This window comes from Phaseolus vulgaris, chromosome 4, assembly GCF_000499845.2.
Source record: "Phaseolus vulgaris cultivar G19833 chromosome 4, P. vulgaris v2.0, whole genome shotgun sequence".
Classification (NCBI taxonomy): Eukaryota; Viridiplantae; Streptophyta; class Magnoliopsida; order Fabales; family Fabaceae; genus Phaseolus; species Phaseolus vulgaris.
In genome coordinates, this window is record NC_023756.2 from 25,424,832 (window position 1) to 25,448,530 (window position 23,699).

A 23,699-nucleotide genomic window follows, 5' to 3' on the forward strand; every position below is an offset into this window, starting at 1 on the left:
CTCAAGGACTAAGACTCCCGGATTTTACCTTATCGAACATCTGATACCGGGGCTAGCTATTCATACCTGAGGAGGGGGCGTCCCGAAGGAATCCTTTAACCCCTGCCCAAGGATTAAGCTCCCGGATTTTGCCTCGTGTTGGACATACCTGTTATCTTGACCTCTAGGCGCATGCATGCGATCTTACTACTTGCTTCGAATTCCAATGTCGTCTCCCCATTTGACGATGCCTACATTCCGGCGACGCCCCACCTTGGCAGCGTTTCCTTTGGCGACATGTCATTTGGCGACGCCCCTTCTTGGTGACGCCTGATCTTTGTGACACCTAACCTTGGCGACGCTTGATCTTGGCGGCGCCTCGTCTTGGCGATGCCTTATCTTGGCGACGTCTGACGCTGCTTTGAGTCTTTGTCTTTCATCTCCTTAACCTTTGGTCTTACACTTCGAGCGAGAAGAGAAAAAACTGAGACAAAGTTTTCTCAAACTTCTTTTTTCTTTTTACTTGGGTGACCTCATTAAAAAACCCCCGAGAGGGAAAAAGAGTGTCCCCTTTACAAATCGTATTACATTACTCTCCACTAACATAACTCAACTGAAATAAAATTTCAAATTGGCCGCATTCCAACTGCGCGGAATGGGACCTCCTTCCAAAGTGTCTAGATTGTATGAACCATTCCCCTTGGCTTCGATGATTCTGAAGGGTCCGGTCCATTTGGGAGACAATTTGTTCTCTAGCTCATATGGGTGAGCTTTCCTCATGACCAAGTCACCAACCTGGAATTGCCGGGGCTTCACCTTGGAGTTATACTGTTGCTCCACTCTTCTCTTCACTGCCTCAGCCTTTATTCTTGCGTCTTCCCTGGCTTCGTCCAATAAGTCCAGATTCACTCGCCTCTCTTCGTTGGATTCTTCAGCCACAAAATTCTGGTAACGTGGCGAGCTCTCGTGAATCTCGACTGGGATCATCGCGTCTGACCCATATACTAGACTGAAAGGCGTCTCCATGGTGGAAGATTGGGGCGTGGTGTGGTATGCCCATACAATCCTTGGCACTTCTTCTGCCCATACCCCTTTAGCTTTCTCTAGTCTTCTCTTCAGCCCTCTCAGCAAAACTCTATTCGCTGACTCTACTTGCCCATTTGTCTGGGGGTGTTCAACTGATGCGAACACCTGCTTGATGCCTACCTCTGCGTACAGGTTTCTCAGCTGTTGGCTTGCGAACTGGGTGCCATTGTCGGATACCAGCCGCTTAGGCACGCCGAAACGGCACACGATGTTCTTCCAAACAAAGTGCTGCACCTTGTGTGCAGTGATCTGGGCCATGGGCTCCGCCTCTATCCACTTGGTGAAGTATTAAATGGCGACGATCAGGTACTTCATCTACCTTATCGCCAGGGCGAACGGGCCTAGGATGTCGATTCCCCATGTATGAAAGGGCCATGGACTATATATGGATCTCAGCTCCTCTGGCGGCGCCTTGTGTCAATCAGCGTGCCTCTGACATTGCTTGCAGCGCTGGGCGTGCCGCACACAATCCTCTTTCACTATTGGCCAGTAGAAACCTGCGCGTACCACTTTAGAAGCCAAAGACCTTCCTCCCACGTGGCTCCCACAGATACCTTCGTGGAGTTCTGCCATTATCCTGGTGCACTCGTCGCCGCTTACACACGTCAGGATAGGGTGTGTGAACCCGTGTCTGAACAATACCCCGTCTACCAGGGTATATCTTGCGGCGTTCCTCTTAATATTCTTGCCCTCATCTGGTTCCGCTGGGAGAATCCCATCCGCCAGGTATCGTCTGTATGGCGTCATCCAAGTGTCTCCTTCGGCTAAAGCATATATTTGTGTATGCTTTCCTTCCTCGGTTGCGTCCGCGTATGTACTGATGCGGGGCGTCTTCATTGTATCTTGAGTCAAAGAACGATGACTCCTTGGTCTCCCTCTCGTTGTACAAATATGGAGGACGTCGACCTTGTTATCTTCCACGAACTTCCGCGGAGCTTTGAGCGTCTCTTGGATTACTGTCCTCTGTCTGCCCCCCTTGCCTGAGCTGGCCAGCTTGTCAAGCAGGTCAGCTCTGGCATTCTGCTCTCTCGGGACATGTACTAGCTTAAGGGCGTTAAATGCTCCCTTCAGTAGCTGGACATACCTTAAATACGCCCATTTGTGGGTCCTTAGCTTGAAATTCTCCCGAGACTTGCCCTGTGATCAGCTGTGAATCACTCTTCACCAAGAGGTTCCGCGCTCCCATCTCCTTGGCCAGAAGCATCCCTGCGATCAGTGCTTCGTACTCAGCTTGGTTATTGCTTGCTTTAAAAGCGAAACGCAAAGCTTGCTCGATCAGCACACCATCAGGTCCCTCCAAGACTATCCCTGCTCCACTTCCTTGCTGATTGGAGGAGCCATCGACCGAGAGCTACCACTGCGATCCCGACTCCACCTCTTGTTCGCCTCCGGGTGAGAGCTCTGCAACAAAATCCGCATATACCTGTCCTTTGATAGATCCTCTGGGCTCGTACTGGATGTCAAATTCTGACAGCTCCACCGCCCAGCGAACCATCCTTCCAGCTATGTCAGGTTTCTGCAGTACCTTTTGTATGGGGAGGTTCGTCATCACCACTACTGTAAAACTATGCAAGTAGTGGCGGAGCCTCCTGGCCGAAAACACCACGACCAATGCTACCTTTTCCAGCGACTGATACCTCGTCTCTGGGCCTTGTAAGGCCTTACTCACAAAATAGATTAGCCTTTGTACCTGGTCCTGCTCCTGGACTAGCACTGAACTGATGGCCCGCTCTGTTATCGCAAAGTATAGTCGGAGGGGCACGCCTGCCACTGGTTTGCACAGGATGGGTGGTGTCGCCAAGTACTCTTTTAACTCGATGAAAGCTGCTTCACACTCGTCGGTCCACGCGAAGCGACTATTTCTTTTGAGGCACTGGAAATAGTGGTGTCCTTTCTCTCCTCCTGCGGAAACGAACCTTGATAATGCTGCCATTCGCCTTGTCAGCTGTTGCACCTCTTTCACTGATGTCGGGCTCCTCACAGCAATGATGGTTGCGCACTTATCAGGGTTTGCCTCAATTCCTCTTTCTGTAAGCATGAAGCCTAAAAATTTTCCTGCCTCGACCCCAAAGACACACTTCTCAGGGTTTAGCTTGAGGCGATATTTTGAGATGGTGGCGAACAACTCTCCCAGGTCGGCTGTATGTCGCCTTCTATCGCGCGAAGTTACCACCATGTCGTCTACATAGGTTTGCACGTTCCTTCCCAACATGGGCGCCAGGACCTTGTCCATCAACCTCTGATAGGTGGCGCCCGCGTTCTTCAACCCAAACGACATTACTTTATAGCAGTAGCTACACGTCTTTGTCATGAACGCCGTTTTACCCTCGTCCCTCGGGTGCATCTTGATCTGATTGTAGCCTGAAAAGGCGTCCAAGAAGCTCAGCATCTCGCAACCCGAGGCACTGTCCACCAGGGCGTCAATGCTGGGTAGTGGATATGAATCCTTGGGGCACACCTTGTTCAAGTCTGTGAAGTCTACACACATCCTCCACTTCCCATTCGCTTTCTTCACTAGAACGACGTTGGCCAGACACTCGGGATATTGTATTTCCCGGATGTGTCCATCACTTAACAACTTCTGCGTCTCTTCCTTCACCACGAGGCGCTTTTCCACATTAAATTTTCTCCTCCTCTGCCGCACGGAGCGAACCGTCGCGTCCATGCTAAGATGGTGGCATAGAAAATCAGGGTCGATGCCTGGCATGTCTGAGGCGGACCACGCAAAAAGCATCTAAGTGGCGTGAAATCACTTCTGCCACTTCGTCCCGTTCTTCTTGGCTCAACAAACGCCCCAGTTTGAACGTCTTGCCGCCGATCTGTATCTCCACCACATTAGCCGTTGGTTGGTCTCTGCTATCCTCCTTTGTGGGTGTCGCCTTATAGTGCTCTCTAGGCGACGCCCCTTCTACGGGCGAAGCGTCGTCATGCCTCTCCTCTATGCGCGTGTCTGCTCTAGGCGTCGCCCCTGTGGGGGCGGCCTCACCAGGCGTTGACCCCGTAGGCGTCGCCTCATTCAAAAGTTCTACTTCCATCGCTGTGTCTGAACTCGGTGGGCGTTCGAACACCATGAACACACCTCTCTTTGTTTTCAAGCTGTTTTCATAGCATTTTCGCGCTTATTCTTGATCTGACTGGATGACGATCACCTTGCCATTGAGATCCGACAACTTCATCTTCATGTGGCGCGTGGAGGCTACTGCGTTCAGCCTATTCACCGCCAGTCGGCCCAACAGGATGTTGTAAGCTGAATTGGCGTTTACCACTAAGTACCGAATGCTTTCGGTACGTGAGGCCGTTCCATCTGTGAATGTCGTCCTCAATTCCAAGTAGCCTCATACTTCCACCTGGTTGTCAGCAAACCCATATAAGCACCCCGTGTAGGGTCTCAAAAGGTCGGGGGACAACCGTAGCTTGTTGAATGTCGACCAGAACATAACATTTGCAGAACTCCCCTGGTCGACTAGAACCCTGTGCACCTTTCTACCAGCCGTGACAACCGAAATGACCACGGGGTCATTGTCGTGTGGCACAACATCTCGTAGGTCCGCCCTTGTGAACACGAGGTCTGACTCCCACGGGTCACCTGAGATTCTTTCTTCAATTGAATTGACTCCCCTCGCATACTTCCTCCGTTGGGAGGTAGTGGCTCCTCCTCCAGAAAAACCACCAGCAATGGTGTGGACTTCGCCAAGGACGGGCATCTCATGCGCTTGTTCTTGCATTGGTGCGGGCAGGGCCGCAGTCGTGGCGGGCTCTGAGATATAATCCTTCAAGAATCCGCTTCTTACCAACTCGTCTAGCTGGTACCCCAGCGACATGCAGTTGTTGATGTGGTGACCGAAAGCTTCGTGGAACTCACACCAAGAGTCCTTGCGAGGCCCTAGCACCTTGTCAGTCTTCGCCGGTCGCCTCAACCTTTTAGCTATATTGGGCACGGCGATTAGGTCCTTCAACTCCACCAGAAAGTCGTACCACGCCGGTCTGGCCCTTTCCCTGGCTGGACGATTTCCTCCCGCTTGACCCCTGGGCTGGGGTTTTCTTGCCTCATAGGGGCGTCTCCCCTCTTGCTTCTTCCTTCCCGTCGTGGTCTCATTGACCCTGACGGGTTGAGCCCGCGTCTGTGCCCTCGGGCGTGAGGGTGCGACGCTCGTGCGCTTCTCACACACCTCTCCCTCAGAGGCAATATGCTCCACCGTGCGACGCCTTATTTCAGCGAAGGTCTTGGGGCGATTGCGAATGATGGATTCGCAAAAGGGGCTAGGACATGCGCCCTTCCTGAACGCGTATACGATCATAGGTTCTTCGGTAGTGCCAACCTTCACTACTTGAGCCCCAAAACAGTTGATGTACTCCTTCAAGGTCTCACCTTGATACTGTTTTACATCAAACAGGTCATACAAAACGGGCGGCGGGGCCCTATTCGCTAAGTATTGCTCCCTAAATAGCCGCGACAGCTGCGGGAAGGAGGTGATATGGCCGTCTGGAAGGCTGATGAACCAATCCATGGCCATTCCCGTCAAGGTGCTCATAAAGAGCTTGCACCTCACGACATCAGAGCCGCCTACTAGCACCATCTGCGTGTGGAACGCGGTGAGATGTGCTTCAGGATCCTCTATCCCGGTGAAGATCACCTTGGGCCCTGCGAACGTGTTGGGGATCATTGCTTCCAGAATCTCCTGCGAGAATGATGTGGAAAATTCCCTTGGTGGGGTGAGACATTCGGGGTCTCATCTAGGTCACGTTGGCCTTGGTTATTGCCCAATCCACGACGCAACTCTTCATTGATACGATGGAGCTCTTCGTTTCTTACGTGGGAAGCCGCGAGATCCGCCTGCATACGTTCTTGCTCCGCCCTTGATTCTGCCATTTCCTCCTGCAGTCCTTGCATCATGTCCATGACCTGCTGCATGGACATTTCCTCACTCGTTGTGCGCGTGGAACCTTGTCTCGTGGCCCTCATTCTGCAACGTTTTCTTTTGGATTTCTCCTGTCGTTATGGTGGCTCTGATAAACTCTATGGAACCGTCGAATTGAAACCTGTGATGGGACTGATGTTTTAAATCGGCCCCACGGTGGGCGCCATTGTTCCAACCTCAAGCCGTTGGGCAACATCGCTAGGGTCAATCACCGCATCCGAGGTATTGTCCGCTTTGGAGGTCGGTGCTCCGTCACGGTTTTGTCCTTAAAAGGCGCCTCGAAGGGTGAAGGGAGGAGGGAGTATATAAACTGCCCTTGGCCTCGATTTCTGAGCGATGTGGGACTGTATTGGCATACGGGAATAAGCCCCCCAGTCGAGGTCTAAGGGGAGTGGATCCCCCTAGTTGAGGGGCGAAGGAGCCTCTTCGGCCGCATTGACCCTAGCGATGTTGCCCAACGGCTTGAGGTTGGAACATTGGCGCCCACCGTGGGGCCCGAAAAGGCTCCTTAGCCCTTTAGCTAGGGGGATCCACTCCCCTTAGACCTCGACTGGGGGGCTTGTTTCTATATGCTAATATAGTCCCACATCGCTTAGGAGTCAAGGCCAAGGGCAGTTTATATACTCCCTCCTCCCTTAACCCACCGAGGCGCCTTTTAAGGACAAAACTGTGACGGAGCACCGACCTCCAAAGCGGACAATACCTCGGATGCGGTGATTGACCCTAGCGATGTTGTCCAACGACTTGAGGTCGGAACAGGCGCCCTAGCGGCCATTTGCACTCCGACGCTCAAGTCAGTAGGCAGAAAACACTATGCACCTCCGTACCGGAACACCGCAACTGTGGTGCTCTGAAGGCGCGTAATTGTATTCTAACAAACTTCTCTCTCGTTCTCATGTCACTCGTGCGTACAGTGCGTAAGCTAGCGAATGATTCGAGTGTGTGTAAGAATGTGAAAAACGTACCTTTCTAAGCTTTCAGGAAAGCTTATATACCTTGGATTTCAGTGCTACTGCCACATGTCACTTATGACTTAAGTGCAACTCCACGTGGAAGGCCTTACAACGCTGTAACCCAACTTAGGGAAATTCAGCGTGTAAGTCTTCCCTCCTCGAAGTGCATCTGGTGTAGGGGGTGACTACCTGGGTGCCAACTCATGCGCCCCAGCCCTTAGTCACTCGCCCTGGGAGTATCTCAGCCTTCCTCTCGTACCATGCACGTAGATTATCCCTGGGACGAGGCCCTCTCCCGAGTCGTGTCTGTCCTAGGGGTTCTCCAAAGGTGGCGTGGGTACTTCGCGAGTCAGGTCACTCCCTACTGGTACTGGAAATATGTTAGAATATACGGCCTTAAACGAGAGGGGGGGTGAATTGTTTAAGAAAGATTTTAGTAAACTTTTAAGCTTAGAATGAAAATTCTTTTAGAAAACATTGATTAAGGATTCAGTTTTTCAAAACAAAAAGCAAAAGCACAAAGCTGGAAAAACAATCGGTTGTTTTAACGAAACAATCGGTTGTTTATACTAGTTTTTAAATGACAAAACTGAATTTAAAGAGATAGGGATAGAGAAATTGTACACAGTTGTTTATACTGGTTCACTCCAAATCCAGAGCTACATCCAGTCTTCTCAGAAACCCTAAGGATATCCACTAAGCAACCACACCTTGATCACTTACACAACAACCAAGAGAATGACCTTGAACACCTCAAGAAACACACTCTCCTTGGCCAACACTAAGATTGTTGATCTTGAACACCTTAAGAACACACAGCCAATCTCAGGAAACACAGAAACGAAATTGTTCAACAGAGTACAAAGATTACACTTGTTACAGATGAATATCTGAAATCAATACAAGTAGAATCCTATTCCAGCACCTTGATCAATCACAAACTCTTAGCAATCTCAACTATTTGAAAAACTCTTTAGAAAAACTTTGTCAAAAGATTCTTAATTCTCAAATCTGTTTTTCTTAATATATTCAAAGATGTAGTTTGTTATCAAATCTTGATCCTGCCGGCAACTCGAACGTGGAGGAATCGCTTTGTAGCACTCTCTGTCCCGTCTACGCGACTGGCGTTCTCTGCAAAATCACCCTCAGAACCTTCTCTTGAATCTCCAAACGTGACCTGCAAAACACACAGACGGCGCCTCTAGCGGCCGTTCGCACTCCGACGATCAAGTTAGACCACAGAACCACCAAATGAGAAAACTAGCAGTGTGTGTGAAAAACTCTTGCTCTCTATTTTTTGTATCCCCCTCAATCTCTTCCTGATTCTATTTTATGTCTCTCCCTGTATCTGGGCCTAACAGAATTCTGTTATGCTTTTCTGGCATGTGTCAGAACCCTGTTACGTTTTTCAGAGACAATGTACCTCCAGAATCAGTAAAGCGTGGGTGTCTGTGCGTGTCCGCGCGTCTCTGCGCTTGGCTGCGCTTGTCTGTACCTTTAGCGGTACGGAGTGCACCTTTATCTGGACCGCACCCCTCTCAGATGATGACACGTGGAGGCATGCGACTCACATCTAACCACACACGTGTCACTTACTAGAAGGGCTCTAGCGCTTCTCTTCGTGTGCTAAGTTATTCCCTTGCGGAGTAACTTAGCACATTTCTTTCATCTGGGCAAATCGCATACTCTCAGGAGAACGCCAGGTGTGGCCGGTCTAGGCACACTCACCAAGCGTTGCTCTTTGTGTAGACAACTTACCCTTCACGCACGTAATGGGTTGAGGGAGTCACCAATCACTGATCGGTTTACTAGTTCCCTCAGGCCACTCTCGTGCGCGATTCCCTGAGATGTGCTCATGTGAGGTCCATGTGTAACGCTCTCGCTGGGAACCTCAGTCCCAGTTTAACTGCGTGTAACACGAGACCCCGATGATAATGCACCCGATGACTGATCAGTGCTCTATTTGCTTCTCGCGTTCTGCCCTCAGGCGTTAGTCTGGGAACTGGTCTGTTGATGGCCACTTGGCTACTGACCACCGATCACCCTTCTGGGTGATCTGTCCCCTGACCTCTCTGCCGCCTGATCTGTCGGTGGTCACTTGATTACTGACCCCCGATCATCGCTCTTGGCGATCGCCTCCCTGATCTCTCTGTCACCTGGTCCACGTGTCACCCTGTGAGTGGTCCACGTGGTTCTCTGCTGCTGACGTCATCGACTACCGATGACCGATCGGATCACAAGCCCCCCAGTCTCGAGCTGTGAACTCGTTCTCGTGGAAGAGACTAAGTGGTCGTGCCCTCAGTCCACGTGGCAAGTGGGACCGCATCACGTGCCACCTCACGTGCTGCTTCTTTAACGTTTGGACTTCCTTCCTTAATCTTGCGACACGTGGCCCCATCGACGGCCAGCGTGGTGTGCCGCTAGCGCTTCTCTTATTCAAGTTGGCGCGCGCCTTCACTGTTCCTTCATCTTCTTCAATCGACTCTTAGACTTCCTGCGAACTCTTTCTCTGCGCACCCATCTTTCTTCAAGTTTTCTGCTTCCAAACCTCTTGCGATCATCCAAAGGTATGGTTTTTCTTCTTCCTGGGTCTATTTAGGTCATATTTACCGATTGCATTTATCTTTCTTGTTATCATGCATTCATCTTCTCTATTTTCCCTCTCTCGACTCGCGCTAGGGTTTTTTTTTTTTCGCGTTCTTGCTCTAATTTCTGCTTCTCCTCCTTCCTCTTTTCACCTAGGCATCTCTTTCTCCTTCCCCTTCTCTGTTTTCACCGAACCATTCATCATTCCCTCTTCTTCCATTCGTTCTGACTTTTCGTTTTTCCTCCATTTGCAGCTATCTCGCGATGGCTCGCTTGAAACAAACCGCACGCATTATTGCCTCATCTTCTGGTGCACAGCCTTCCGCAAGTGCGCCAGCTCCACCACCGCCTGTCGCCACCTCCTACCATGACAACGCCAGAGTCTACGACTGGGCCCCCCTGGCGTTGCTGGCCGAAACATCCACCCTGCTACCACAGGGTCATCTCACCTCCCTTCTGAGCCATGACCCGGATGAACCTTCGTGAGCCATAGACAGGGAAAACGATTTCAACATCCAAGTCCGCATTCCTCCTCGAGGGATGCCCATCTGCGCGGACGATAGGGCCACCAATGGGGTGCCTTTCGTCTTCATCTACTCCGCCATCTTCAAAAGGTTGAAGCTATGCCTGCCATTCACCTTTTTCGAGAAGGAGCTGATGATGGAGTTGAACGTCGCGCCCTGCCAACTCCATCCAAATGCCTGGGCTTTCATCCGGGCATTCCAGATTCTCTGTAACTACTTCGGGCACAACGCCTCCGTGGATGTGTTCCTCTATTTCTTCGAGGCGAAGAATCCTGGGGACAGGTCCTGGGTTAGCCTGAACGGGGTTGCTGGACGGGTGCTCCTGGGCCTATACCAGCAATCCTTCAAAGACTGGAAAGGCAGGTTCTATATGATATCTGCCACCCCACAAAGTCCAAACCTGCTCGAGGGGTACCCCCTCTACTAGGTTCCTGGGGTTGAATTCAAGAAACCCAGGGACCTTGAAGTCATGGCCCCCTACGAGCGCGAGCTATGTGGGCTGTTCCTGGGGCCAAGTACAACACTGCTCGCCTCATCAAAGATGAGTTTGATGTGGTGGCTCTGGAAAAATACATAGGTAGCTCTTTTTCTTCCACCTCTTAGGATACCTGCACCTTCTCACGCATGCTTGTATATGTTTTGACTTACTTGCGTAACTTGGCCATCTAACTCTTCCTTTTCTCATCTATGTAGATTCAATGTCAGGGAAAGACAAGAGGCAAGCTTTGCTGGAGCTTGCCAAGCTTCGGGGGACCAAGGGAACTAGCTCCTCTTCTTCTACCACCGAGCCCATTGCAGCCTCCCCTCTCTCGGTCGCGCCAGCTGAAGGCCCCGAGCAAGGAAGGAAGAGAAAAAGACTGGTGAAGGCTTCTACTTCACTTGCTGCTGCTGCTGCTGCCTCAACCGAAGAGGAAAGCTCTGGCTCTCCTCTTATACACCGCCAGAGGAAATTGCCAGCGGTTGAGGGGGCCTCATCTCTCCAGCCTGGGGAGATCGAGGTGGTGGAGGTAGAGGAAGGTTCACCCCCTCCTCCCTCTACTCAACCTGCCCCAGAGCCCACATGCCTTCCCTCTCCCTGCCAACAGCCGCCTCCAACTTCTCAACCGTCATCTCCCCCCAGCAGGCCAATCTCTTGGTCCATCTGCTCCTCCTGCTGGGGGCGCTTCCGCTCATCCGGGAGGTCTACCGCCACCACTGCCAACCTCCACTGCAACTGCTGAATGTGGTGGATCAAGCTCGCGACCAAGCGCCTCTGGAGCTAGCCACGAGAACTTTAGCAGAGTCATCACCTTGGTTCGACAGCTCATCAGCAACCAAGAGCTCGTCGAATGGAACGGTGATGAGGTTGACATGCACCTGGCCAGGCAGATGGTGCTCTCTTTGGAATTTTCCACCCAGCACCGCAAGCAAATAGCCCTGGAGAAGAGGGTAAGGGAGCTTGAGCACGACAAAGAGTCACTGCGAAGTGACTTCGAAGCTGCCCAAGGGTCCGTAGAGCTGATGCGGGGCATGGTGGAAAAGGCTAGGAGGGAGTACCTAGTGCAGGTCCAAGAGACCATCAAGACGGAGATCTTGATGGGGCAAACTGTTAGCTCACTGGACTGCGAGGTGGTGCAGCTACGGGCCGAGACCTCCTCCCTACGCCAACTGAACTCTCAACTAGTGGAGGAGCTCGAGTCCACCAAGGACGCGGCCGCTGCTGGAGAGAAGAGGCTTGAGGAGGTGGTGGGCAAACTGTCTGAAGCCAAGGGCCAACTGGAAGAAGCTGCCTCCTCCCTTGCTGCCCTTACCACTGAGAGAAATGCTGCGGAGGCCTCGAAGCAAAAACTGGAGGCGGAGAAAGCTGATCTGATGAACGTGGGTGCTGATGCCCTTACTGACGGATTCGAGCTGGCACTCGAGCAAATCCGATGCGTTCTCCCAGACTTGGACCTCTCGCAATTCAGCATTTATCACGAAGTGGTAGATGGAAAGCTCACCCCTCCTCCCCCTTGATCTCTTCTCTTTTTTGTAAATTTTTACTTCTGCACAACTTTTTTTTTTTTTTTTTTTTTTAGTACTCAAAATTTGTATAAGACTTGGTTGTGAATACATACTCTCAATTTGTATAACCTTCTTCTCTTGTATTTTTCTTGAGCTTCACCTTTCTTCATGCGCACGACTAACTTTTAGCTAGCTTAGGTTTAACGCGATCTTAAGCTTTGTCTTTCCCTTCGCACACGACTAAGTGTTAACCAGCTTAGGCCTAGCGCGATCTGCCTCCTTTGATTTTGGCCTCTACTTGATCACAACTAGCTACTCCCTTAGCTTTGTGTTTAACAGTTCTTGTGCGCTGCTTTGCACCACCAACCAATCACTGACGACTCATCAGTGGTCGTTCTTCGATCTTCACTTAGCTTCTCTGTCGCTCTAGCGCTAAGTGCATAGAGAACTTTGGCATCGATCGCTCGAGGTGATGCCTCGTTTTGGGGAAAGAAAAGTGTTTCTCGCTAACCCCTCTTACTTTCCCCAAGGTCATCACCCTTCGGCGGATTGAGTCGTTCATTCCCTGCCTCACTCTTGGGGTGAGAAGGGTTTCGGACTAAGAGCCTTACTGGGCCAATATTGGTGTATGCCAAGTGGGTAAGGACATTTGTCGAGATCTTTCCCTTCCCTCTCTTGGTCTTACTAGCACCTCTGGCTTTTCAAACCCTTAGCTGTCTGCGCTCACACCTAGGGTGAGGAAGACTTAGATCAGTGCCAGTACTCGCGCCTAGGGCGAGTAAGGCCTAACCGATCACCTGCACTTGCGCCTGGGGCAAGGAGGATTTTAACTTTAGTACTTGCGCACACTTGATATGCTGGAAATTTTTTCTTTAATTGGGTGGCCTCGTTAAAAACCCTCCTTAGGGAAAAGAGTGCCCCCTTGTCTGTTCAACTGTTCCCACTATATACAAAGCATGTATCTTTAGCGCGAGAACGCAACTACTTTACAACTTAACTGAAGTAAAATTTCAAGTGGGTGGCGTTCCACGTTCTGGGGATTGCTCCTCCCTCCAGAGTTTCTAGTCGATAAGCTCCGTTCTCCAACGTCTCAATCACTCTGTACGGGCCTGTCCACTTTGGAGACAACTTGTTCTCCATCTCATTCTGATGCGCCTTTCTCATCACCAGGTCACCTTCCTGGAAGCGCCTGAGTCTCACCTTAGAGTTGTGCCTCCGTTCTACTCTTCTTTTTACGGCTTCAACACTGACTCTGGCTTCTTCTCGCACCTCGTCCAATAGGTCGAGATTCACCTTTCGCTCTACATAGGATCCTTCAGCAATGAAATTCAAAAATCTGGGGGAGCTCTCCTGTATCTCCGCGGGGATCATGGCGTCTGTCCCGTAGACAAGGCTGAAGGGTGTCTCATGGGTGCTGGACTGTGGGGTGGTATGATAAGACCATACAATTCTGGGGACCTCCTCTGCCCAGCCTCCTTTAGCCTTGTCTAGTCTTCGCTTCAGCCCCCTGAGCAGTACTCGATTGGCCGACTCCACCTGCCCATTGGTTTGTGGGTGTTCCACTGAAGCGAAAACCTGCTGTATCTTTAACTCTTCGCACATCTTCCTCAGCTGATGACTCGTGAACTGGGTGCCATTGTCGGAGACCAACCTCTTGGGTACTCCGAAGCGGCAGACGATGTTCTTCCAGACGAAGTGCTCGACTTTCTGTGCGGTGATGTGTGCGACTGGTTCTGCCTCCACCCACTTGGTGAAGTACTCGATGGCCACAATGAGAAACTTCATCTGCCTTATCGCCAGGGGAAAAGGTCCTAGGATGTCGATCCCCCATGTGTGGAATGGCCACGGGCTATGGATGGACCTCAACTCCTCAGGAGGTGCCTTGTGCCAGTCTGCGTGCAGTTGACACTGTTTGCAGCGCTGAGCAAACCTTACGCAGTCTTCCTTCAGCTTTGGCCAGTAGTACCCCGCGCGGAGTATCCTACTTGCCAAAGTGCGACCACCTACGTGGCTTCTGCACACCCCCTCGTGCAGCTCAGACATGAGTCTGGTGCATTGCTCACCGTGCACACAGATCTGCACAGGGTGAGAAAATCCAAATCTAAAGAGGTTTCCATCTATTAGAGTAAACTTACTTGAACTCCTCTTTATCCTTTTTGCCTCTGCCACGTCGAGTGGGAGTACACCATCTTCTAAGTATAACTGGTATGGCTTTATCCAGGTGTCGGGTTCCTTCACCGCGCGGACCTCCATCGACTCATCGATCTTCGACGGTCGCGCTCTCACCCTCGGTGCTTTCAACGTTTCTTGAGTCAACGACCGATGACCGATCGTCAGACGCTCCATTGATTTGCACACATGGAGTACCTGGTTGTCCGACACGAACGCTCGCGGTACCTTCAAGGTCTCCTGAATGACGGTCCTCTGCTTCCCCCCTTTGCCTGAGCTGGCCAGCTTGGCAAGCAGGTCTGCTCTGGCATTTTGCTCTCTTGGCTCGTGTACCAACTCAAACTCAGTGAAGGACGTCTTCAGGAGCTGTACATACTCCAGGTAGGCTGCCATCTGGGGATCCTTTGCCTGGAACTCCCCTGTAACCTGCCCCGTGACCAGCAAAGAGTCGCTTTTGGCCAGCAGGCTTCTTGCTCCCATTTCTCTTGCTAGCAACATTCCTGCGATCAGGGCCTCGTACTCCGCCTGATTGTTGCTGGCCTTAAAGGCAAAGCGGAGGGACTGCTCGATCAGTACCCCGTTTGGGCCTTCCAAAATGACTCCAGCGCCACTCCCCTGCTGATTAGAGGAACCATCCACCGATAACACCCATCGGAAACCTAAACCTTCTGCAGGTGTCGCGATCGGCGACAGCTCGACTACAAAGTCCGCGAACACCTGCCCCTTGATCGGTCCTCGAGGCTCGTACTGAATGTCAAACTCTGACAATTCCACCGCCCACTTGATCATCCTGCCTGCTACATCAGGTTTCTTCAGCACGTTTTGGAAAGGCAGATCTGTCATCACCACCACTGTGAAGCTGTGGAAGTAATGCCTGAGTCTTCTGGCTGAAAATACCACCGCCAGGGCAGCCTTCTCGAGGGCCTGGTACCTCGTTTCAGGGCCTTGCAGCACCTTACTCACGAAGTACACAGGCCTCTGGGCCTGATCTTGCTCTTGCACCAGGACTGAGCTGACTGCTCTCTCCGTCACAGCGAAGTATAGACGAAGAGGGATGCCTACCTGGGGTTTTCGCAAGACTGGGGGGCTTGCCAGATACTCCTTCAGTTTGATGAAGGCCTCCTCGCACTCCTGTGTCCAAAGGAATCTGCTGTTGCGTTTAAGACACTGGAAGTACGGATGACCTTTCTCCCCTCCAGCGGACATAAACCGGGATAAGGCTGCCAAGCGGCCGGTGAGCTGCTGCACCTCCTTCACCGTCGTCGGGCTCCTCATTGCCACGATTGCTGTGCACTTCTCTAGGTTAGCTTCGATTCCCCGCTCTGTTAAGAGGAAACCCAAGAACTTCCCAGCCTCCACGCCAAAAATACACTTCTCAGGGTTGAGCTTCAGTCTGTACTTGGCGATGGTGGTGAATAGTTCTTCCAGATCAGCTGCATGATGCTTCTTCTCTTGGGACGTAACCACCATGTCATCTACATATGCATGTACGTTCCTTCCCAGCATGGGCGAAAGCACCCTATCCATGAGTCGCTGGTAGGTAGCCCCCGCGTTCTTTAATCCGAATGGCATGACCCTATAGCAATAGCAAGACCGTTCCGTCATGAATGCGGTCTTGCACTCATCCATGGGGTGCATCCTGATCTGGTTATACCCTGAGAAAGCGTCCAAGAAGCTGAGTAACTTCCCCCCTGATGCGCTATCAACTAGGGCGTCTATACTGGGTAAGGGGTAAGAATCTTTGGGGCACGCCTTGTTGAGGTCAGTGAAATCCACGCACATTCTCCACTTCCGCTTGCCTTCAGAACCAGCACCACATTCGCTAGCCACTCGGGGTACTAGATCTCTCTGATGTGCCTTGCTGCAAGGAGCTTCTGTGCTTCGTCGTGGATCACCTTCCTCTTCTCCTCGTTGAATTTCCTTCGCCTTTGTCGCACAGGTCGAACCTTAGGATCCATCGATAGACGATGGCAAAGGAAATCGGGGATCCCGACGCGCGATCACCCTGCGCCTCGCGCAGGTAATCTGCTAGGAACCCCGACTTCACCAACTCTGCCAGTTGGTGTCCCAGCGCCAAACAGGAGTGGAGTGTGTGGCCAAAGGCCTGGTGAAACTCACACCATTCATTTTTCTTCCTTCCCAGTACCTTATCTGTCTTCTCCGGTACTTGTAATCTTGCTGCCATAGCAGGGAGCGCGATGAGATCCGCCAATCCCACCATGAAATTGTATCTTGGGGGTGCGTTATTCTCTCTTGCACGCCCCCTGCTCTGATCCTTGCCTGGTGGATAGGGACGAGGTTTTCCCCGCACCTTCTTCCCCTCCTTGGCCTCATGCACCCTTGCTTGCTGCTGCGGCTTCCCTTGCCCTCCACGCGGTCTTGGTGGTGCAGCACTTCCTCTTTTCTCAGAAACCTTTGTTTCTGCCACTATGTGCGCCATCGCGCGTCGTCGGATCTCTGCAAAGGTGCTGGGATGGCTCCTGATGAGGGACTCACTGAAGGGACCAGGCAACACTCCCTTCTTAAACGCGTGCACCAGCATATCCTCATCCTTGCTGGGTAGTCTAACCACTTGTGCTCCAAAGCGGTTGAGATAGTCCTTCAGCGACTCGCCTTGGTACTGTCGTACATCGAACAAATCATATGACACCACTGCGGGTGCTTTGTTGACGATGTACTGCTCAATGAAAAGCTTTGAAAACTGAGGGAAAGACGTGATATGTCCTTCTGGTAAGCTCACAAACCACTCCATGGCGATTCCACTTAGCGTGCTGATGAACATTTTGCAGTACACAGCGTCTGAGCCCCCAGACAACATCATCTGGGTGTGGAACGCCGTCAGATGCGCCTCCGGGTCTTCTACCCCCGTGAACGACGCCTTTACCCCCACCAGGTTGGGAGGCACCATTGTTCCGATGACTTTAGGGGAGAATGGCATGGGGAACGCTCTTGGAGGCGACGGTTGCCTCGACACCCTTTCGTCAACCGCGTGTTCCCTCTGTGCCTGCAATGTCCTCCTCAACTTTTCACTGACGCGATTCAGCTCGTCGTTCCGACTCTGCGACGCAGCCAACTCCGTCTGCATCCTCTCTTGTTCAACTCTCGACGCTGCGGCGTTATCCTGCAGCGTGCACACCATCTCCAGGACCTGCGCCATCGTCACAGCTCCTTCGTCAGCAGATGGCGCAGGTGATGGTTGTCTGTTTCTTGGCATCTTTCCCTAGCAAAGAACTTGGTAAAACTCTGGTAAGCTTCAAAAACTGTGGTGTATATGGGACCACGATTCACTCAAGCCCCACGGTGGGCGCCAAATGATCCTGCCGGCAACTCGAACGTGGAGGAATCGCTTTGTAGCACTCTCTGTCCCGTCTACGCGACTGGCGTTCTCTGCAAAATCACCCTCAGAACCTTCTCTTGAATCTCCCAACGTGACCTGCAAAACACACAGACGGCGCCTCTAGCGGTCGTTCGCACTCCAACGATCAAGTTAGACCACAAAACCACCAAATGAGAAAACTAGCAGTGTGTGTGAAAAACTCTTGCTCTCTATTTTTCGTATCCCCCTCAATCTCTTCCTGATTCTATTTTATGTCTCTCCCTGTATCTGGGCCTAACAGAATTCTGTTATGCTTTTCTGGCATGTGTCAGAACCCTGTTACGCCTTTCAGAGACAATGTACCTCCAGAATCAGTAGAGCGTGGGTGTCTGTGCGTGTCCACGCGTCTCTGCGCTTGGCTGCGCTTGTCTGTACCTTTAGCGGTACGGAGTGCACCTTTATCTGGACCGCACCCCTCTCAGATGATGACACGTGGAGGCATGCGACTCACATCTAACCACACACGTGTCACTTACTAGAAGGGCTCTAGCGCTTCTCTTCGTGTGCTAAGTTATTCCCTTGCGGAGTAACTTAGCACATTTCTTTCATCTGGGCAAATCGCATACTCTCAGGAGAACGCCAGGTGTGGCCGGTCTAGGCACACTCACCAAGCGTTGCTCTCTGTGTAGACAGCTTACCCTTCACGCACGTAATGGGTTGAGGGAGTCACCAATCACTGATCGGTTTACTAGCTCCCTCAGGCCACTCTCGTGCGCGATTCCCTGAGATGTGCTCATGCGAGGTCAATGTGTAACGCTCTCGCTGGGAACCTCAGTCCCAGTTTAACTGCGTGTAACACGAGACCCCGATGACAATGCACCCGATGACAATGCACCCGATGACTGATCAGTGCCTATTTGCTTCTTGCGTTCTGCCCTTAGGCGTTAGTCTGGGAACTGGTCTGTTGATGGCCACTTGGCTACTGACCACCGATCACCGTTCTGGGTGTTCTGTCCCCTGACCTCTCTGCCGCCTGATCTGTCGGTGGTCACTTGATTACTGACCCCCGATCACCGCTCTTGGCGATCTCCTCCCTGATCTCTCTGTCACCTGGTCCACGTGGTTTTCTGCTGCTGACGTCATCGACTACCGATGACCGATCGGATCAAATCTTAACAAACTCTTAAATTGCATTAAAAGATTGGTCAAAGCATTTAATGACTGGAGCGTATACAGTTAAAGCATTTAAAGCTCAGTCAAACACAAAACAATTTTTCTGTTATGATTCCAAAACAAACAATCGGTTGTTTCCTCGAATCAATCGGTTGTTTTGGTACTTAACAGTTTCATCCTTTCAAAAACAATTTTCAATCTTTCTCAAAACACCTAAGTATAAACAATCGGTTGTTTCGACAAAACAATCGGTTGTTTCAACTTAGTTTGAAAAACATTTTACTTTCATAAAGATTGAGATGCTAATTGCTTGAGATTTAATCAAAGGGTGGATTACAACATATAAACTACCCTAGAACAAAGCTTAAACCAGCACAACAACATCAAGCAAAGCAGAGGCTTCAACATCCTTCAAAGGATTTGGATTCTTCAAAACATTGAACACCACTTGGTTCAACAAAATATGGCCTTGAAGCCACCTTTCTCTTTTCTTTATTACTGTTCTGAGGTACCGGGGCCCGAGGCCTCCACGCTCGTACCGTGGCCTCTTACCATGCCGCCCCCTCCACAGTCTTCCCTACCCGTGGGTATCGGGGGGTGGCACCATCTGGGCCAAAGCACGCTCTTAGAACAACGAGTCACACATTTAAGGTGGGAGGCGCTTAAACCTGTCGACGCCCAAGGCGGTCGACGCTTACTTTCCTCCTTGGAGCCCCTTGGTGAGTCCCATCGTATGTTTGACTTTGGTCAACGCTCGAGGACGGGTCGGTACACAAGCCCCCCAGTCTTGAGCTGATAACTGTTTTCAGCGAAAAGACTAAGGCCTGTGACGTGGCATTCTGTTGATGGGACGTTCCTGTGCCTGTGACGTGACAACTTAAGTGACGCATTAATCTCTCGACACGTGGCTCAATCGCACGGCCACCACTTAGCGCCTTTTCCGCTCCTCAGGTTTACGTTATACCTTTCAAAAACGCGCGCTCCAGCTACTGTTCTATCGCTTTGCATTCCCATTCTTTCACTGTTCATCTCCTTCTCGAAGCTTTCTCCGCATTTTCTCTTCACACCCAAAGTTTCCCTTCTTCCGATCACTCAAAGGTATGGTTTTTCCTCCTTGATAGCCCTTTCTCTTGAACTTTTGTACTGATATAACTGCCTGGCCTATTTATATATTGCATTCGCGCTCTTCCTTCTCATTCCTTCGTTCCCCTTTTTTCTAAGCTTCTCACGTGGGTAGGGTTTTTTCTGGGGTTTCTTCCCCTTTTGCGCCATAACCCTTGTTTGCTGAACCTTTGCTATTCTTCATTCTTCATCTTTCTTTGCTTGTGCAATGGCTCGTACCAAAACCACCGCCAACCTTCCACCTCCCAGCGTCAACTACAAAGCCTAGTACCCTTGGGCCTCTGACGAGTTGCTCGCTGAGTGCTCAACTCTAACCTCCCAAAAGGATTGGAGGGATCATGTAGGTGACCCAAGAGTTTACAAACACGACGCCTTCACCAAAAGGCATGATGCCTACATCTCTGTGCGCCCTTGCGTACCCGGGGAGCCCGTTTGTGTGGACGATCGGTCGAACAACGGGGTGGCCTTCTTCTTTTTCTACCAAACAGTGTTCAAACGCATAGGACTGCGTTTGCCTTTTTCTGGGTTCGAGAGAGAACTCCTAACCGAAATCAACGTCGCCCCTGCCCAGCTACACCCAAATAGCTGGGCCTTTGTCAGGGCATTTGGGATCCTTTGCGGATACTTCGGCCAACCCCCCTCTGTGGACATCTTCCTCCATTTCTTCGAGGTCAAGAAGCAAGGGAAGAGCCTCTAGGTCAGCTTCAGCGGCATCGCCGGGAGGATCCTGCTATCTCTATTCGAACAATCCTACAAGGGATGGAGGGGCAAGTTCTTCAGGGTGTGCTGCACTGATCACGACCCCACAACACTGGATGGCTTCCCCTTGTATTGGGTAAAGGAAGTGAAGCTGACCAAACCCAAGACCCTGGACGAGCTGCCCTCAGCTGATCGTGGGGTGTGCCAGGTCTTGGCCAACATGGGGGTAATCTTTAACACAACACAGTTGATAGCTCGTGAGTACGACGCTGTAGCCCTAGCCCAGTACTTTGGTATGGGAATCAAACCCCCACTCGTGCTTCTTTGATCTCTAACTCTGCGTGTGCACATTTTTGTTGATTTTCATTCTGCTTATCTGCTTTCGGTTTCCATAACACATCTTGTGCTTTATGCTTAACTTGGCTTGTATATAACCTTTGCTTGTTTGCTTCTCTGGTGCAGACTCGGTGATGGATGCGAACAAACACATGAGGCTTGCCAAAGCCTTGAAGGCCTGTGGCAAGCCTACACCTGAAGGAGCTGGCGCCTCCAAACACCCAATGCCTGAAGGAGTTGGCGCCTCCAACCTCTCCTTTACCATCTGCCACCCACACTTCCAGCTCTCCACCCCCTATTGCAGTCGTGCCTCTTACCATGGTTGGAACCGCAACCGCACCAGCCCCCCTAGACAAAGGAAAAGGGGTGGTGGTGGTTCCCTCTGAGGATGACGAGGATACTGAGGACGGGCAGGTCTTCAAGAGGAGGAGGACCAACAAGGTCGTCACCTCTCATTCTTCCTCCAGCCACGGTGCCGAGTCCTTGAGGGAGCATCCCCCAAGTGCTACCTCACCGCCCCATCAACTAGCCTTGGGGGGTGGGGCTGAATTTGAGTCTACGCCTACCCCTGCGCCGGCCCCAGAGCTTCCCCAACCAGTCCAAGAGTTACTGAGGCGCTACCTGCGTCGGGCGACGCCAGGGGGCCCATCTGAAAAGGCCAAGAAGGAGAGCATGGCTTACTATCTTGGGGCATTCCTTGCTTGCGCCACCTCTTGGCGTGACCAGGCTAGAGCCAAAGCCAGCAAGCTCTCAACCCTTCAAACTCTTGAAAAAGAGTTGGCTACCCTGAAGGAACAACAACAGATCCAGGAGCGTCGCTGGGCCCGTCAAGAGGACGCCTAAAAGGACTCTCTGAAGGAGGCGCAGAAGGCGAAAGATGCCGTCAACAAACGACTCCACGAACCTGGGTAAACTTATGCTGAGCTACTGGCACAAACTGTGATCCTTCGTGTGGAGATTGCGGAGCTTAAAGACGCCGTCGAAACCTCCAAGACCAAACAGAAGAAACTCGAGGACCAATGCATTGATCGAGAGGTAAAACTGGGTGAGGTGGAGGCGGCGCTTAACGCTAAAACTGAAGCCTACGGCCTGCTGGAAGCTGATCTTGCGAAAGTACAGGCTGAGAGGGACGAGGCTTTGGCAGAGCTGGCCTCTCAAGCCGAGCGCTCCAAGAAAACAGAGCAAGAGCTGGTCGATGACGCTGCGAGCGCCTTCTCTGATGGGTTTGCAGAGGCTCTAGCCCAGGCGGTCTGCGCAAACCCAGGGATCAACGTCTCTTGCTGCGGCCCTCTCAACCACATTGTTGACGGCAAAGTTGTACCCTAGAGATTCCTGAGGATTAGCCTCCTTTTAACTTTGTAATCTTATGAACAATTATTCTGTAACTGCCACATATTGAATATAATAAACTACTTCTTCTTCATACTCTTACTCAAGCTCTTCTTTTTTTACTACTTGTTAAACATGTCTGCGCCTTAACTTTGTGTCGGCCATCGTCTCTACTTGCTTTCTCTTGCTCCGCGATTTCCTTATGCTCCTTTAACTCGTAATACACTTCTAGCTTGATCTTTACTTACCCTTCGTGGTCCTGAGGCACCTACCACCGAAGGTGTTAATGGCCTTGTCATTGCTTAAAGATGAAGGAGAACACATCTCTTCTATGGCCTCAACATCGCTCGAGGGTGAAGGAGGACTTAACTCTTCAAGCCTCGACATCGCTCAAAGGCGGGGAGGACTTATCTCTTCTGGCCTCGACATCGTTCAGGGGCGAAGGACGACTTAACTCTTCTGTGGCCTCGACATCGCTCAAAGGCGAAGGAGGACTTATCTCTTCTGGCCTCAACATCGCTCAAATGCGATGAGGACTTATCTTGGCCGAAGCCTGCTTACTAGTACTGGGTGCCCGCACTCAAGGAGAGACCTGTTGAACGCAAGGTCGTTTCGTCCTCAGCATGTCTAGACACTTGGGACAAAGTTGCACTTTGGTGCCCACGCCCGAGGAGAGTCCTGCTGGAAGCAACGCCGTATCGTCCATGGGGTGTCTAAACACCTAAGGCAACTAGCCCTTATCTCCGCGCACTTGATGCCCACGCCCGAGGAGAGGCTTGCCTGGAGGTAGCGCCGTTTCGTCCCCGGTGTGTCTAAAAACACCAAGGTGATCAATGTACCTAGTGTCCACGCCCGAGGAGAGGCATGTTGAAAGCAGTGCCGTATCGTCCTCGGTGTGTCTAAACACCAAGATGACCAGGGACTTGGTGATTACGCCTAAGGAGAAGGTTTCCCGAAGGATGGTGCTTCCCCTACATGGCGTGTATCTGCACCAAGAAAACGTAGAAGCCTATCTAGATTGGGAAATGAAGGTAGAACAATTGTTCGCTTGCCATAGAGTAAGTGAGGAAAGAAAGGTACCCTTAGCCACCCTAAGTTTTCAAGATAATGCTATGTATTGGTGGAATGCCCTTGAGAGTAAAAGGCGCCTTCATAAGGACCCTCCCATTGAGTATTGGAATGATCTTAGGGGAGCTTTAAGACGCCGCCATATTCCCTCCTACCACAATAGGAAGTCAATGGACAAACTCCAAGGACTTCATCAAAAAAATCTAAGTGTAGAAGAATATTGGCAAAAGATGATGCTATATATAATAAGGACATGGATTAATGAGGACAACCATACCACCATATCTAGGTTATTAAATGGTCTCAAACTTGAGATAAGAAACAAAGTTGAACTTTTACCCTATAAAGATTTAAATGACTTGATTCAACTTAGCATTAAAGTTGAAAAACAAATTTTGAGAAAACAATCAAGTCAAAAACAAAATTCAAACTCTGTAGAGGGGAAGAGCATATAAAA

General features: G+C 51.1%; 3 protein-coding genes across 3 annotated transcripts; all 3 read right to left on the minus strand.

Annotated features, from left to right (window-relative positions):
* Positions 1–588: 588 nt before the first annotated feature.
* On the minus strand, positions 589–966 carry LOC137838538 (uncharacterized). The gene has a single exon (XM_068647784.1). It carries the CDS (start codon positions 964–966, stop codon positions 589–591), a length of 378 nt encoding a protein of 125 aa, XP_068503885.1.
* Positions 967–4,400: 3,434 nt separating this feature from the next.
* LOC137838539 (uncharacterized) lies at positions 4,401–5,729 on the minus strand. The gene has a single exon (XM_068647785.1). It carries the CDS (start codon positions 5,727–5,729, stop codon positions 4,401–4,403), a length of 1,329 nt encoding a protein of 442 aa, XP_068503886.1.
* A 7,294-nt stretch (positions 5,730–13,023) lies between these two features.
* On the minus strand, positions 13,024–13,401 carry LOC137838540 (uncharacterized). The gene has a single exon (XM_068647786.1). It carries the CDS (start codon positions 13,399–13,401, stop codon positions 13,024–13,026), a length of 378 nt encoding a protein of 125 aa, XP_068503887.1.
* Between the last annotated feature and the right edge of the window lie 10,298 nt (positions 13,402–23,699).